The sequence below is a fragment of the Scleropages formosus genome, chromosome 14 (assembly GCF_900964775.1).
Source record: "Scleropages formosus chromosome 14, fSclFor1.1, whole genome shotgun sequence".
Lineage (NCBI taxonomy): Eukaryota > Metazoa > Chordata > Actinopteri > Osteoglossiformes > Osteoglossidae > Scleropages > Scleropages formosus.
In genome coordinates, this window is record NC_041819.1 from 23,001,487 (window position 1) to 23,019,414 (window position 17,928).

Consider the following 17,928-nt stretch of genomic DNA (forward strand, 5'->3'; position numbering starts at 1 on the left):
CCCATCAGCCCCATCCTGTGTTGTTGCTATCGCAATCCCGGGTGATGAAGCGTGGCACTGGGGATGGGGAAAATGGGGTGGTTCCAGAAAAAAAAACAACCCACTGAAGCTCCAACCCCATCCTGCCGCTCACCTTCTCCTCTTCCATTACACATCCCTCCATAGTGTATATGTTCAGCACGTATGCTGAGGTTTCGGTGACTCCACTCAGCCTACCGGCCTGCTTCCAACGTTCCGTCCACCAAACCACCCCGGACCCGCACCCTCGACGGAGCTTATAAAACTTCTTCAGCCCCACCCCAGAGGATACCACAATGGTTCGTCAAACTGCTTTCTGTCCTCTCGTGGAATCTGTGATGCGCAGCTAGAACAGGGATATCGTCTGCTCTCAGTCGAGGACAAAGTGAAGATAGATTAAGGAAAGAATGCAGAGGCTACATTAAACCGTGCTTTGAGTAACCTAATAATGCCATTAAAGACAGTTACTGTCCACCTTGACCTTATTTTTTCCATGTTCCAGCAGAGTCAGTAAAACTCCCCTAGCTTCACTCAACAGGACAAAAAAAAGGCAAAATAACACCACGTGTTTTTTTTCTTAAATCAACACTGGTCTGTTATTTCTCACTGCCTAAGAAAAATCCCTGAATGAAAACTGAATGACAAAATCCAACACATTTTTCACAGCGTATAAATGTTTTGCAACATTTTTTTAACCTTATTCAATTTTTGGTGATCATGCCAGGAGTCTCATTTAATTAAAATGAATAAAAACAGTTTTAAACACTCAGCCCATCATTCATTAATCCTGCAGCAGAGTAGGCCAAAGAGTGTATAATTCTGCTTTGGCACCCCATTAAACAGTGGTATGCAGTCAAAAAATGTAAAAGTAAGGCATAAAAGTAATGTCCAGAGACATCATCCCGTATAATTACAAATTAATGAGTGGACAACAAATGAATTCATAGGGGTCTAAAGCAAGACAATTTTTTTGAATGTTTATACTATATACTTATACTATAGTGCTGAGGTAAAGGCAGACTATAGCACCTATTTTAACTAAAAAATGATGATGATGGAGGAAAAAAAAAGCAAAGCAGACAAAGATGAAAACGAGACAAAACAGGAATAAGAAAAAGACAACGATGACTAAAAAGACAGAGGCAAAGCAGATGAGGAAGGTGAGAAAGATGAAGACAAAAAAAGAACAAAAATAACATGTAGGCCTTGTTTCCCAAAGCACGTTACAGTACAAATGACCAAAAGTACTACTCCAGCTACGTGTGCGGTGTCCACGGCAACCCGATGGCTTTCTTTACATGCCACAGGTCAGCCTGTTCCCGTTGTTGGTCTTCATTGATTGGAGGAGCTTATATAACCTCAGGAGGCAGATATGGTCCAAATATCCCAGTATTTACCTACCCTGGACCACTATTCCCCCTAACAGCAGACCTGGTCCAGGTGGGCTCCAACCACAGCACCTTCACTTCAGAAGAGGATCTTCCTGCTGAAAGACCCTCGGGGCTGTTCCCACCCAGAGAACCAGTCTGTTCACAGGCTCCGATTGTACGTGATTTACAGTGACGTGATGGTTTTTATATTTATACCTGTAGGTCAAAAGAGGGCGAACAACCTTTGTACCTGGAAACGGACACAGTGTAGCTTCTCACAAAGCAAATCAAAGTTATCAACACAAAGAACTGGAGCTACCAATCAGTGTAAAGAATAATTTACTGTGTAGGTCATTACAAGTAAGGAGTTACTTGCTAGTACCTAAGTCCACAAACACTAGTATGTAACTTATATTATTGTGGCGCGCAGCGTGGGTTTGGATGGGGCGAAGAAGGACGCGGAGGCAACGTTCATAACGAACGATTTATTGGAACACCAGCAGAAGGGAAATGATGCTTTCGGGCCGAGAACCCCTTTTCCTTCAGGAGCTGCGCTTACAGCCAGCCTTCCTAGTCTCTCGTAACGCCTCTAGACTCCCCTCCACACAGTCGCAGACAGTCAACCCACCATTTCCCCCCGAAGTGTCCCCAGCGGTTACAGACATTATTTACAGATTTCCCACAATGCAACTATTTACATTAAATCAGTAACGCGGATCGTTACATTATAATATATAAAAACTAAACAAATGCAAAGTAGGAAACTTTTTCTCTTTACAATAAGTTAAGAACAAGTTGACAGGCGCTGTTCGTGTAGTGCCACATGATGAAATTAAGGGCAGGGTGCAAAATGCTGATATTTCCATAACAACGCGTTTTATTCGGGACGCGCTCTCTAATTCCGCGCGCAATAACGCGGCTTTCAAAACGTGGTCAACCCCCCCATAGTCACTATGATTACGACTCGATGACTTGGCGACTCGTGCTCAGTGGAAGAGAGCATCATCCCCGAACTTTTTTTTTTTTTTTTTTGTCGCGAATGGAAAGTTGCGCTCGAAGTTGCGCAGCGCGCGCGCCGTCCCCGGTGCGCATCTCCGTCCCCCGTCCGACGGTGCCGCGCACGCACAGCTCTTCAGCGGTTGGGGGGGGCGGGGGACCAGGAGGACCTCCATCCGACGGGACTTCCTCATCGAGCCCTTTTACAGCCCAAGTTAGGAGAATATTTAACCAAGATTGCAGCAGCGCAGCAGCGCACCCGCCTTCTGCCGGTGAACATCGGACCGCGTTCATGAGGGAGCCCTGATCTGACTGAGTGGCGCGCGACCCTCGGACCAGGGGCTTCCTCCAGAGCCGCCGCGCGCCGACCCTCCTCGCGACGCCCGCTCTACTCCGCGCTCAGCGCAATGGTCAGTAACCTCTGTCTTCTACTTCTGATTCGCGAAAAGACTTGCTGGGGGGGTTTGGTTAATGTCGGGACCTTGCGGGGGGCGCCGGGGGGGGGGTCCTGATAGCCTCGGTTAAGTTTAAAAAGGGACGGTAATTTGACAGCGGTTTCGCCCGCGCGCGCATCGGCGGTTAAGTCACTTAAGTGTCCCACGTGCGGGGAAACCGGGCTCATGTCCCGTTTAGTTTTACCACGAAATGATATGCGCATTTACTTCTCGTGTGACACACACAGAGCAGGTGTGTAATGACCGGTCCCATATGTTGCTTTAGAGGAAATCTTGTGTGTAGTTAGTATAAACACAGAGTAGTGCAGTGTAAGAATAAGTCAAACCCAAGTTGTACTGGTTAACCCAAGTAGAGTCAGGGCTGTAAATCATGATCATCCATTCATTTTCTAAATTTAACATTTAAAATTTAAATTTTATAAGTTCATTTAGATATTTCATACAACAGTAAGGAGCATCCTATGCCATCATGGCATGGGCTCACATGCTGTCAAGCTGCACTGTATCTATATATTTCTATTTATAGCTGTGAAAAAATTCACATTATTAGTCCTGATTTCTGTTTCTCTCTTCACCTGACTATGTATACAGTATGCAGTGTTACAGTTGTCAATTGTGTTGTTTTGTGTTGTTGTTGTTGTTGTGTCCACCCTAACAGAAGAACTGGGGCAAGGTGCTCCTGGGGGTGCTGGGTCTGGCTGTTGTCATCACCCTCATAGCTGTGCCCACCGGCATATATTTAAACTGTAGGTATTATTAATTAAAACTTAATAATTATAAAGAAATGCAATTGCTGAAAATAATCCTGCGTTTATCAGTAACTGGATAATTACTGCTTAATTTATGGCTATGGTAAGAATTTGCTGCCCAGCCGACTGTACTGTATATTCACTATATATATCCATTTATCCTTGACCAGGTCCAATAGCCAGAAGTTACTGACTTACTGCAAATCTTGAGCATAATATTTTCCAAGGACTTATCTTACAAGAAACTTTTTTTGTTATCAGTCTGCACATTTTTCATGTATGTGTATGTTTTTTTTTATTACATAATTCAGTGTTGTCTAAACCTGCAGCCACTGTGATAAGACGTTTTGAAAAAAGCACCGATTATCTTTTACTCAGCAGAATACTAACTCAAGATAACTTACATCTATTCATTTAGCAGATGCTTTTCTCCAGAGCAACTTACAATACTAATCTATCTACAGTTATTTATGCATTTATACAGCTGGGTAATTTTACTGCAACAATTTAGAGTAAGTACCTTGCTCAAGGGTACTACAGCTGGAGATGGGAATCAAACCTGTGAGCTTCAAGTTCTAAAGCAGCAGTTCTAACCACAGTGTTACCAGAAGCGCTGAAATTGTGCACTGAAATTCTCAATACTGCACAATGATGAAGGCTTACGTCACATATTTTTATTATTTGATGGCCTTCTGGTTGTATTACACACTAACCTGTTCCGTGAGGCATGTTGCACTTCGCACTCCAAAGTCTAGAAATGTGTAGTTGGTTTGCACCGGTTATTCTTAAGGTGGTCAACTCTTAGCCTTCGCAATTTTATTTCAAACAAGCCCCCAAGGTGCTCCAAACACAAAACTAAAATCATGAATAAATTATAAAAGTGGATACAGATAGGTGATAGAGTAAGTACACTGGATATTGTCTAACCCTAAGATGTAAATTGTCTATTAATGAGTATGCATGGATTAAATTATTTGAGATGATTAAATTTTATTACTCCATAATCAAGGTGCAAAATTTATCTGGGGACCCCACTCGGGGTCCCCAGACTCTCAGGTGGGTTGGTCCGATCATTCCTGCACCTAGAGGATCTATCTGGAAAAACTAAGGAAATTCAAAAAATATTTTAGACGTATGAGCATGGGTCTAATTATTTGATCCATATTTTAGAAAGTTAAAGTCCTCACAATGTTGCATGCTGTTGAATACTCTGTCTTCTCTTACTCTCACTCACTTTTGTTAACCACTTGTCCTGGTCAGGGTTGCCATGGTCTGGAGCCTGTATTTTCTCTTGCTTCATGGATTTTATTGAATTTGGGGAAAAAAAACACAATTTCAACATTTGCTCAATTTTTTTTCCCCTAAGTGTGTTCTTGCAGCTTGACTCAGTGACTTGTGTGTTCCCATTGTTCATTTGTGGTTTCTCTTATAATTTCATTTCAGCGGATTCGGGTAGGCCGACAAAGACGTTCACACTTGAAGATTACTTCAACAGTAGCTTTAACTATAAGTCCTACAACATGCGATGGATTTCGGGTAAGTAGCTGCTGTTAAACAAGTCAACATTCATTAAGTTCTTACTGGCTTGTGAGTCACTCTGTTCTTTGAGCAGAGAGATTTGCAATATTACATTTCTTCATTTAGCTGATGCTTTTTTGCCAAAGCAACTTACAATTATTTACCCATTTTCTGGAGCAATCTTGAGTAAGTAGCTTTCTCATGGGTACTACAGCCAGAAATGGGACTGGAACCTGCAACCTTTGGGTCCAAAGGCAACAGATGCTAATGACTATGCTACTAGCTGAACCCCAGTACATAGAAACCATAACACACACACACACACACACACACACACACACACACACACACACACACACACACACACACACACACACACACACACACACACACACACACACACATTTTCAGAACTGCTTGTCCCATACGGGGTCACGGGGAACCGGAGCCTAACCCGGCAACACAGGGCGTATGGCCAGAAGGGGAGGGGACAGAAACCATAATATACCATATATATTTTATATATACATATATAACATAATATACAGTAAACATGTTACATTTAAACCCTTCATTTAAACCCTGGATATTGTCTTAAAGAAATTCGAGTTGAGAAATTTCTCAGAGGACAAGGTCCATGTTGACGATTGAACGTGTGTCTATGGTCTCGATGCTTTAACCACTGCGATGTGCAATACTCAAAGAAACCATGTGATCTCTTCACACACACACACGCACACGCACACGCACACACACACACACACACACACACACACACACACACACACACACAGAGAGAGAGAGACTTCCGCATAGAAAATGAGAAGCATCTTAACTCCCCTCTGTTTTATCCTCTCGCAGACAAAGAATACCTGCACAAAACAAGGAACGGAACAGTCATCCTTCACAATGTAGAAACTGGACAATCCTCAGACTTTGTGTCCAGTGATAAATTTGTAAGACATCCTTCAACAGGACAGAGAGCATTTTGTGGCATCATTTTAAAAAAATATGCTTTGGCTCAACCTTGATCGCATGTTAAATATTTTTTTTTCCCCAGGCACAGGTGGATGCCAGTGATTATTATGTGTCTGCTGACCGGAAATTTGTATGTTTCGAGAGTAATTACACCAAGGTAATATATGTAGAGGGCTGTTTTGAGAATAATTTAAAACTTTCATTTCAAGACACCATATTGCATTCACTGGTCATGTTTCAACAGTTATGGAGACACTCTTACACAGCGTCTTATTCGATCTACGATGTGGAAAACTCGTAAGTCTTTCCCTCATAACTTCCTCTAAACTGGTATATCCAACATCTGGTATATGAGGTATGAGCAGTTTACAAACAGCAAGTATCTTGGGTCTTAACTAAAGGCAAACAGTTGTTGGTATCAAAGATGCTTTGATTTAATGAGTCATTTTAGATCATATAATCATTTTAACAAGTGTTGTTTGCCCAATTATTAGTATCAGGATGTCGTATCAATATGTTTCAGCAAAGTCCATAAAGGCATAAAGACATAAAACAAAAAATGCTGCATTATCATAATGGAAGTCAGATGTTCTTCGCTTTTTCCCTCTCTGTCTCTAGGAAATTTGTTACCCCATCACACATTCCACAGGAAGTGCAGTACTTGGTTTGGGCCCCGACTAGAAACATGCTGGTAAGACAAGATGATTCATCTGGCAGCATAAATGTGTACAAATTCAAAATACAAATTACTAGAAAGTGCTACATGATCAGACCGGCGATAAATTTTAACCATCTGACCATGAGCCCTCGCTTTATGCACGTGGGCATATTTGCTTTTTCTTCTCGGTGTACTATCCGTTGTGTACTGTTGTAATCCTGTGCTGTTTATAAAACCAGGAAAAAAGCAACATCAAAGGCACTACACACACATTTTCTTAACCGCTTGTCCCATACGGGGTTGCGGGGGGAGCCGGAGCCTAACCCGGCAACACAGGGCTTAAGGCTGGGGGGCACACCCAGGACGGGACGCCAGTCCATTGCAAGGCACCCCAAGCGGGACTCAAACCCCAGACCCACCAGAGAGCAGGACCCGGTCCAACCCACTGCGCCACCGCGCCCCCCAAAGGCACTACAGTTACTAATAAATAACACAATTACTACACATTGTTATATTTAAAAAGTCAGTAAATAAATAAATAGAAAACTAGCTAAACTATCAGATAGATAAAGTGAATGTTATACTGTATAATGAACATTATACATAGGTAGATAGACACATAGATCCATTTATACTCCATATGTGCCCTCTGTTGTTATTATTATTGGAGGTGTGCTCCTAGAGGGCCAAAAACCTTCCCTGTGACAATCCCAACCCATACCGGTAGGGGCTGATGGCTTAGATCTCGAGAAAATGAGCAGTCAGTCCACGCTATAATGATCAGCTCCATAGGCGATGACCGCGGTCAATCTTTGATGGAGACAAGCCCTGTACACGTGGTACTAATGGTCATCAAGGTCCATCATTTCCAAAAGACCGAAAGTCTCACTACCATTTTAAAGAATGTAATTGTTATGTTCGGGGTTGAACATTGTTCCACACACTCGGCGTTCACCTGCCTCATTTGCTACAGGCCTACGTCTGGGACTTCAACGTGTACATAAAGCCTGAGGCCACCTCGCCGTCCGTACAAGTAACCACCAATGGGAAGAAGAACGCCATTCTCAACGGCATCCCAGACTGGGTCTACGAGGGTCAGTAAAACATGGAGCGCAACCAAGTGTTTGGAAAGTGATGCACGACTGCCTCATTAGAAGCGCAAAACAACTGACTTTACTTTTCCATCCATCTTCCTCCGCTTATCCGGGACCGGGTCGCGGGGGCAATAGTCTAAGCAGAGCCCCCCAGACTTCCCTCTCTCCGCAAACCTCCTCCAGCTCCTCTGGGGGAACCCCAAGGCGTTCCCAGGCCAGCTGGGGGACGTAGTCTCTCCAACGTGTCCTGGGTCTGCCCCGAGGCCTCCTCCCAGTGGGACAAGCCCAGAACACCTCCCCATGGAGGCGTCCAGGAGGCATCCGGAACAGATGCCCGAGCCACCTCAACTGGCTCCTCTCAATGCGGAGGAGCAGCGGCTCTACTCCAAGCTCCTCCCGGGTGACTGAGCTCCTCACCCTATCTCTAAGGGTGCGCCCAGCACTCTGCGGAGGAAACTCATTTCTGCCGCTTGTATCCGCGATCTCATTCTTTCGGTCATGATCCAGAGCTCATGACCATAGGTGAGGGTAGGAACGTAGATTGACCGGTAAATTGAGAGCTTCGCCTTGCGACTCAGCTCCTTCTTCACCACAACAGACCGGTACAATGACCGCATTACTGCGGACGCCGCACCGATCCGTCTGTCAACCTGCCGCTCCATTTTTCCCTCACTCGTGAACAAGACCCTGAGATACTTAAACTCCTCCACTTGAGGGAGGAGCACCCCCCTAACCCGGAGGGGGCAATCCACCTTTTTCCGACTGAGGACCATGGTCTCGGATTTGGAGGTGCTGATTCTCATCCCCGCCGCTTCGCACTCGGCTGCAAACCTCTCCAGTGCACGCTGTAAGTCTTGATTCGATGAAGCCAACAGGACCACATCGTCCGCAAAAAGCAGAGACGAGAGAGACAAAGCGCGGTTCAAAATCCCCTTATGACAATTAAATCAAGGATCTCATTCACCCCGCCCGGTATGTGGTCACTGGGGCCCCACCCTGGAGCCAGGCCTGGGGGAGGGGGCTTGCATGCGAGCGCCTGGTGGCCAGGTCTATGCCCACGGGGCCTGGCCGGGCTTAGCCCGAAGCCAAGACGTGGAGCCGCTCTTCGTTGGGCTCAACACCTGCCGGAGAGGACATAAGGGGCCGGTGCGTTGTGATTTGGGCGGTGGTCGGGGCCGAATGCCCGGCCGACCCAAACCTCGGGCGCCAACTCTGGCTTTTGGGACTTTACTTTTATTCGTTCATATTAAGGTTCTAGTGCTTGTGCTGTAGCACCTTTGAAAGATCATCTCCAGATGATTTTGTTGGATATTTAATTACACTACATACAACACCCCTAACATCTAGATCTAATGGAGTGTTTTCCTACTCAACGCAGAGGAAATGTTCTCATCCCACGGAGCCATGTGGTGGTCACCAAACGGGACGTTCTTGGCCTATGCAGAGTTTAATGACACGCAAGTCCAAAACATCGAGTTTTCGTGGTATGGAACTGGGCAGTATCCTGAGACGGTTGTGATTCCATACCCTAAGGTAGGGTCTTTTACCCTGTTAGGTCATATTTGGTTATTTTTTTCTAGCACAATGATTGGAATGGTGTCAATGTGTAGGTGGTGTTGGCTAGAACACTGGTCTCTGGACCATAGGTTGACACCCTACATGGAAAACACGTTGATATCAAGAAAAATATAGCATACACTTCCACTGCTTCATTAATTTCCAGTGACATTACATGTAAAATCCATGATATCGCAGCCAGTACAAGTATGGATCTAAGGCGTAAACCGTGTGAATTTTGGCTTAATGTTTTACGTTATGTCAGTTTATGAGAGCGACCAAACCATAGTCGATAAGCCTTTGATTACCGTCAACTGAGTGTGACATTTTTGGACACTTTTCGTTCCCTCATCCAGGCCGGTGCAACCAATCCTAAGGTGAAGCTATTTGTCGTCAGCTCCGCAAACATGTCAAGAGTGGCTGAGATTGTGGTGCCCAGCTCAATTGGAACAAGGTGCAATACAGTCACATCAAACACAGAGTTAATATAATGTTCAGCTGTTAATCTTCCGGAGAAATAAAGTGATTTTGAACCATTATCAGAAAGGTGTCCAGCTTCAATAAACCACAATCATGACGGATGTATAATTTTTTGGCATTAGGCTATGTGATATCAGCAGGAATATGGTAGGAACTGTATAAATGTGTACATTAGACATTATGAATATTATATATTATACAAATATGATATATATACAAGTGGTCCCCGATTTACGATGGGGTTACGTTCCCTGAAACCCATCATAAGCTGAAAATATCATTAGTTAAAAATGCATTTAATACACACCTCTGTGTGACAGAATGGGAGATGTGGATCGCTGTCGCTGCCCAGCATCGCAAGAGAGTATCTCTCCACGTATCGCTCGCCTGGGAAAAAAATCTAAATTCGAAATTCGAAGTACGGTTTCTACTAAATGTCTATTGCCAGCTCACCATCATAAAGTCGAAAATATCGCAAATTGAACCATCGTAAAACGGGGACCACCTGTATGTGTGGAGATATTTATATACAGTACATATACAGTACATATATACACATGAAATGTATATTTGTTTGTAACATTTCTTCAGTGAGGAAAGCATCTATTGAATTCTGTCCTTTGCTTCCCCTGCAGTGACCACTACCTGAGCTCGGTCACCTGGATCACAGATAGCCGTGTTGCAGTTCAGTGGCTCATGAGGATTCAGAACCACGTCATTCTGCAGATTTACCATTTTGACGGAAGCAACTGGAACCCAAGTCAGGTCAGTGTTCCGGTCATCCTCTCGCTGGGTGGCCTGCATGCCCACTGCAAACAAACAAACAAACAAACAGCAGCACGCCTTCTGGCCATGTGATTCGGTGAATACCAGCTGCTGAGTGTTTCCACTGTTTGTTTTTCTCATGCTACTGCAGTAACTCTCCCCATCTCTTTTGTTTTCAGCAATACGCGGAGAAAAGCGAGACAGGATGGGTTGGGCAGGTAAGTTTCCATGAGATGGTCTCACAACACACTGACATCTGGAATCTGGCTCAGTCTGTGTGGAGTTTCCATGTTCTCAACACATCTCCTTGGGTTTGTTCTGGGTGCTCTGGTTTCCTCCCCCAGTGCAAAGACAGGTGTTTCAGGTGAACTGGTGACTCTAAATTGCCCGTAGTGTGTGAATGAGTGTGTGTGTGGCTGCCCTGTGATGGACTGGCGCTCCAAGATAGGTTCCGCACCACCGCGACCCTCACCAGGTCAATTGGTGAGTACAGGTGGTCCCTGATTTACGATGGTTTGACTTATGATTTTTTCAACTTTGCGATGGTGAGCTGGCAACAGACATTCAGTAGAAACCATACTTTGAATTTTGAACTTTGATTTTTTTCCCGGGCAAGCGATACATGTGACATGAGAGTAATTGTGTTTTGTTCCAATGTCGCAGATACAATAGCAGGGTTCCTCGTAGGACTTGACTTGACAGTGTGTATTCTTAACCATTATGCTTACTTAACCACATCCTCTTTTAACTATGCAGTTTTCACCACTACCCCCTTTCTTTGTGGAGGACAGCAACAATTTTTACCAAGTGATGAGCGATAAGAACAAGTATAAGCACATCCATTATGTGACCATAGTAAGTACTCTAGGGATTGGATGTCGGTGGTGGTGGGTTTAAGACCCATTTGAGCTGACTGGGAAGTCTGTTTGATTAATTTCCACAGGAAGGAGCAAACCCCATCACGACAGGAACATGGGAGGTCATATACATCACGAAGCTGACCAAAGATGCCATGTAAGACAACATGCTCAGCAGCAGGGGATGCTGGGAAAAAAAACTGACCTTCCTTTGGATAGCTGAGAGTAGAACCTGGATTTTCAATAGGCATTATTTCAGCGCAGAACTGCTCCAAGTCTGGTCCAGTCTGGTTAAAACAGTTTAAATCACACACTGAAACCTTTGTTTTACATCTGTATCATTAGTGGGAAAATTATAAAGTCAGTGGATAAAATATATATACATTTTTTTGCTGTCTTTCAATTTCTTTCCTCCACAGATACTTTGTGAGCAATGAACACGGACTAAAAGCAGGACAGAGAAACCTGTACAAGTAAGACCATACGCTTGGAATGCTTTAAACGTTTTATTTGAAATAAGAGCCCAGTTATATTTACTCATACAGATGAGCTGAGCCACAGGTGGGCAACTTATTTTTCAGTGCAGCCAAAAGTGTAGTGAATGACAAGTGGAATTTGCCACGCCATGCAAAAGCTGAGGAAATCAGTTGATCAATCAAAAATGCCACAGCTCTTTTACTCAGAAGTTGCAGAAATGTCAGCTGAATATCTGAAGTCAGGTTGTGTCTCAGCTCCACCTCTACATTAATATCAGTCATTTGAGATCTGCATCACAGAGAATGTAGAGTCACGTGCCAAAGACAAAGATCCCAAGATAGGCAATAATTTCAAAATACCCGATTTCAAAGTTGGTAGCCAAAATATGACTGTCTGAAATGTCACTTTCCACACTTTCATTCAACTTTTTGAGACTGGTGACAGGGTTACCTTCTCGTTTCAACAAATCAAAAAAACTCCCCTCTACTTCTCGACTTATTGCTCGCTGTAAGCTAAGCACTCCACTGAAAGGTAACATTGGTGGGACTATTTAAAATCTAACTCATCAAATCATTAAGTGCAATAAAATCACCAGGGTACATATAGTGCAAATGGAAGATCGGGGTCTCCGCTAGAAGGGTTGGTCCAGTGCAGATTAGGAGTAGCCTTAAACTAATCACCTATGAGCCCATTATCAGCATCTCCATGGAAACACTAACAATGAGGATATACAAGCTGCTTGAAAGTATGTAAACCCTGTAGGGTGGTCATTTTTGTTGTTTTTTTTTTAATAAACATATAAAATCTAAATGTTTAATCTTAAAAAACCTATAAAATGAAAAAATGACTATGATTTACACACCTGATCCTACTTGGTTTCACCAGTACAATTTTTTTTTACACCTGCACTACTTGTGTGTTTCTACTACACACACGATTTCCTCCAAAGCAACATATAGAACTGGTCATTACACACCTGTTACGTCACATGAGAAACACTGATTCTTGTTCAGTAGTCATTTTGTGGTAAACAAGGGACTTAAGGGGTGCACGCACTTTTCGAGCAGCATTGTATAGTGTGTTTGCACATATTAGCAAGGCTGGAGATCAGAGAAGAGCACATCCTCACCGAAACCCACCTCGTTCTTCACCGTGCATCTTCAGGGTCGCGCTACCTGCCAGTGTCCAGTCTCCACGCCAGTGTCTCACCTGCGACCTGAACGTGGACCGGTGTCAGTACAACTCGGGGTACTTCAGCCTCAATGCTTCCTACTACCGCTGGGACTGTTACGGTGAGCTGCTCCGCATCCTTTCGTACCGGCCGCTCGCTACCATGGGTGGAAGATCTTTTGTAAACCCCTGTGTGTTTCTTTAGGGCCTGGACTGCCTCTGTTCACACTCAGGGACAACCGAGGACCTGGGTCAGGTGACCACAATGATCTGCATACTGGCAGATATTTATACGTATCTTATTTGCAGAAAAATCTTAGAAGAAGTACTATTGCTGTAATAGTTACTGTCCATGGGCTATGTTTGCTTTCCCAATAAATGTCAATCTGTTTTTTTTGCATGTTATTAATCATGGTAATGATCATTTTTGCCACGTTGAAAGTTTTATTGAATCCAAATGTACAGCAGATGTTTCAGTCATTTTTTTTCTAAAAACCTTACTTTAGTGTTTTAGGACATTTTAAACAATAATTAGTGAACTTTTCCGTGAAAAAAAACATTCTCAAAGACATATACAGTAAACACCTAAGAGCTCTGAGCTAATAGGAAATGTGATTTTTTTTTTTGTTGTCTATTTTTTGGTTGCAGAAATTCATGTTCTAGAGGACAACAAAGTCCTGGAAGAGATGTTGAGAGACAAGAACCTACCGACCACGAAACGTGACAAGATTAAAGTTGGGGAATTTGGTAAGTCACATTATCTGTATTTATAGAATTATTGCTTTAGAAATAATGGTTTGGCTCCTTGTCCTCTAATATAACAGGCAGCAAAACAGTTAAGGGGAACTTGATTGGTGATCATAGGGTGGTGGGTTCAAATGTTGTAGAAAGACTCTGTTGTTGAGGCCATGAGCGAAAAACAGCACACTCTCATTTCATCGTGTTTCTCCGGCAGACCTCTGGTACCAGATGATCTTACCTCCTGGTTTCGACAAGTCAAAAAAATACCGTCTGCTTATCGACGTGTGAGTTTTTATCACGTCGCTTAAGTTATCTGCTGAGATCACATTGCTCATTGTGGTACGGTGGAGAAAGAGCTGCTTCGATATGTTTCACTAATACCGTGTTGTGCTGCTGTTTGCTGTAAATACGGGTTACTGGAGCAGTCTTGATTCTCATTTCATAGGTACGCGGGGCCCTGTAGCCAAAAAGTAGACTATCGCTTCAGGCTGAACTGGGCCACGTACCTCGCCAGTGCAGAAAACATCATCGTCGCCAGTATTGATGGAAGGGGAAGTGGTTACCAAGGCGACAAATTAATGCACTCCATCTACAAACGGCTGGGAACATATGAGGTGGAAGATCAGATAGAGACCACAAGGTAAAGTGCATCCCCACCCTGTTGGAATGAGAAAGGGCAGGTGTAGGAGTCAACCGTCCTTCTTGCCCCCTGCCCCCTGTGCCCTGAAACATTTCTCCTTTGCAGTTCCAGTGTAGTGACGCTCATGAGCTATAGAAACAAATCTTTTCTGACACCTCCGAGCCGTTCGACGAGATAAGTTCATGTTAAAAGTCAGGTGTAGCACTTTAGCACAGATCAGTGCAGATTTAGTGAGTTGGAGAAGGTGGGATAACCTCCTGAGATCCTGTTTTTCATTTTTGTCCGCTCTAGAGGACACATTTTAAAATGCATCTCCCAAAATGTACACACTGTCATGCTGAGTCCTTTGCACCTTTTAGAGGACACACACACACACAGGTTTAGAAGTGGAACACTTTTAAAAAAATTCAAGAAATATATCCAAAAACCTCTTTGATGGGCCTCTAAAGGGTTGTCTTTATCAAGGTCGTGTGGTGATCACATCAGCCTCTCACCCAGTCAGATGTTTCTCCAGATTGTACACATAGAAACATGAGTCAACTGAGGTTGGTTATTAATTCTTTGTGTTTTAGTGTCTTTCGTCAAACGCCTGACGTCAATAAGTCTAACAATGCCATTTGTCCCTCATTAGGAAATTCATCGATATGGGCTTCATAGACAAGGAGAAAATAGCAATCTGGGGCTGGGTAAGATGACCGATGCTGTTTCAACTTTATAATTGACAATATCGTTGACAGTGCCGCTCAAGAAAGAAGTTCACTTTAACTCTATAGTTACAGTAAATGCGCAGGTTTTCTGCAGAGTTTCTGAAGGTAAACTCAGAGTGGCATCATAGAACATCCAATGATATGTGATACACGCAATTCAAGAAATTATAGTGAACGTGAGTGACCCTAAGGCCTCAAGAGCGATGAGTCCCAGGTGTGTGATGACTTTGAGCGGAAATGTCCTTTTCTTCAGTCGTACGGTGGTTATGTCACGTCGATGGTTCTGGGAGCTGGAAGCGGGGTTTTCAAGTGTGGAATGGCTGTGGCTCCAGTATCTAAATGGGAATATTATGGTACGTATCTTCCGGAGATTTTTAGAAATCCTCCTTTTTTGCCATTTTTGTTACGTGTTCAGTTTACATTTGTTAATTTAGCTGATGCCTTTCTCCAAGTTGACTTACAGAGTTAAGATACTCATTTATACAGCTGGGTAATTTTTTTTTTTCACTGTTTATCAAAATGTTAGACTCAATATATACCGAACGCTACATGAATCGACCTGTGGACAATACTGATTTTTACCAGGTTGGTAATCGCCACTCCTTTTATCCTTTTAACCTTTTAACCACCACGAGTTTAGTGGTGACGGGATTACGTTTATTGTCAGCCATTTAATTTTAAATTCATTTTTACAAACAGAACAAAAACAGCACCTTTTTAATATATTTTCAAGATGAATATTTCTATTCATATTTATTTATATAAATTGATATAGTTTTTTAAATTTTTGAAAACAGTTATAACATTGACTTGTTTTTTGCAATTTTGTTTAACGTGAATGATGGGAGTATAAATTACCTGTAGTGGGAGAAATTTTTGAATTTCGGCTTTACAGAAATATAATAATTTAACCTTATTTGACCTCATGATTGTCATATTTTTTGATGCCAGATGTGGGACGTGCACTCATCAGTTACTGTATTTATTTTGCAGAATTCCACTGTGACCAGCAGAGCCAAGAACTTTAAATCAGTGAAGTACCTCCTGGTTCATGGAACAGCAGATGGTGAGTTCCTCTAGGGTGTACCTTCCCTCATACCCTATCCCTCAAGGATAGGCTCCAGACTACTGTGATCCTGCCTTAGACAACTGGTAATTGGTAATGGAAAGGTGGATGGATGTCGATAATCCATGATTGTGGTTATAATTGTAGAGAAGTGCTCAGCAATTAAACTCGACCTGAATGGGCAGTTTCTTTGCCTGGTGCGGAACAACATACTCTAGAAGGGGGGCGCTTCCAGGCAAAATTTCAAAGTTCCTTTGACCCTCTAATGCTCCGCCTACCTTTTTGTGTCCTTTCAGATAACGTCCATTTCCAGCAGGCAGCTGAGATCTCAGAGGCGCTTGTTGAAGAGCAGGTGGACTTTGAGGCCATGGTAAATATTCACTGTGGACTGGGGCTGGGGAGCAGGGAGACCCAGCCAGCGTCCAGGGCACAGGTCCAGGTCCGGGGGGGGGAGCGCAGCAGAAAATGATACTAGCATTGTGTAAAGTGCTGATGAGGTCAAAAGGCACCATGTATCCATCAGTCAGCAAATCTCTATCCACCAGACTATAAATGATTATAGAAACACTTCATGAACTTTAAGAGTAGGGCGTTATTGTAGATAGCCCCCTCAATGAACCTTTGACCAAAAGGGAAATTTCTGATGGATGGATGGATGGATGGATGGATGGATTTATGGATGGGCTAATGATTTTAAGTAGCGTAGTGTACAAGCCTAACACTATAAGTTACTTTGGAGAAAGGCATCAGTTTAAATGGATAAATAAGGTGTCAGTGAAGACAAAAACACAGCTAATAGACGGTAAAAAATTGTCCTTGACAGGTAAAGCAGTGTTTTGGCCAAACAGATGATTATTATGTCTATGCTCTGGTTGGCATGGTTCGGAATACACAATAAATTGGGAGCAATATGTGAGTCCTGTGTGGTTTTGGTACTGATACCACCTCTGCTGTTCCACAGTGGTACACCGATAAAGACCATGGTCTGGATGGTGCGGCACATCGTCACGTCTACACCCACCTAAGCCACTTCCTGCTGAATTGCTTCGAGAACAGCAGCCCCTAGTAGAGCAGACTGGGACCTCCCACATGCCCTCAAACATGTCACCTTTTCATTCCCCTGTGCAGGGTCTATGGACCACGTTTCCAGATCCCATGATTTCTCACTATGATCGGAAAATCACAAAACAGGAGGCCAGATATGGCGATCATTGTGTCATATGTGTGATTATATATGTGTCTAGGGTTCGGGATTCCACAAGGATGAAGCCTTTTGGTTTTTTAAAGTGCAGAAATGAATGTTGAGTTACATGCCAAAATATCCTCGCCTGCTTTCCTTTCGGATCAAATGACGGTAATGAGCAAACGACACGTGCGCAGTGACAACTGTATCCCCGAGATCCTTGCATTGAAAAAGATTAGTTTTTTTCTCCAAATGGTGTTTATGCACTGATTTAGCCATGTAAGGGTCTGTAATAAAATTACAGCAGCTACACTGAAAATGCTCTGTGGATTTATGAGATGAAAGTCAGACAGTTGCTTATACATGTTTCCACAATATAATAAAATAATAAAACGATAAGCTTTGTGACGTACCTTTGAACATGTATTTTAAACAGCACAAGGTCGCAC

General features: G+C 43.3%; 1 protein-coding gene across 1 annotated transcript; it reads left to right on the plus strand.

Moving 5' to 3' along the window:
• Nucleotides 1–2,401: 2,401 nt before the first annotated feature.
• Nucleotides 2,402–17,884, plus strand: LOC108928937 (dipeptidyl peptidase 4-like). Its single transcript, XM_018743144.2, has 26 exons — nucleotides 2,402–2,794; nucleotides 3,498–3,585; nucleotides 5,032–5,124; nucleotides 5,968–6,062; nucleotides 6,167–6,241; nucleotides 6,329–6,381; nucleotides 6,703–6,775; nucleotides 7,716–7,836; nucleotides 9,215–9,369; nucleotides 9,750–9,847; nucleotides 10,509–10,638; nucleotides 10,818–10,856; nucleotides 11,395–11,493; nucleotides 11,582–11,652; nucleotides 11,915–11,968; nucleotides 13,137–13,264; nucleotides 13,348–13,398; nucleotides 13,791–13,889; nucleotides 14,098–14,167; nucleotides 14,329–14,523; nucleotides 15,155–15,209; nucleotides 15,484–15,583; nucleotides 15,757–15,815; nucleotides 16,224–16,296; nucleotides 16,593–16,666; nucleotides 17,258–17,884. Exons 1-26 carry the CDS (start codon nucleotides 2,792–2,794, stop codon nucleotides 17,360–17,362), a joined length of 2,256 nt encoding a protein of 751 aa, XP_018598660.1. The 5' UTR covers nucleotides 2,402–2,791; the 3' UTR covers nucleotides 17,363–17,884.
• Nucleotides 17,885–17,928: the final 44 nt, after the last annotated feature.

Bases quoted from the DNA above. Each gene is read 5' to 3' on its own strand.
- LOC108928937 (XM_018743144.2), top strand. The intron at 3,586-5,031 runs GTAGGTATTATT...ATTTCATTTCAG, and splicing joins CACCGGCATATATTTAAACT to CGGATTCGGGTAGGCCGACA. The intron at 13,265-13,347 runs GTGAGCTGCTCC...GTGTTTCTTTAG, and splicing joins CTACCGCTGGGACTGTTACG to GGCCTGGACTGCCTCTGTTC.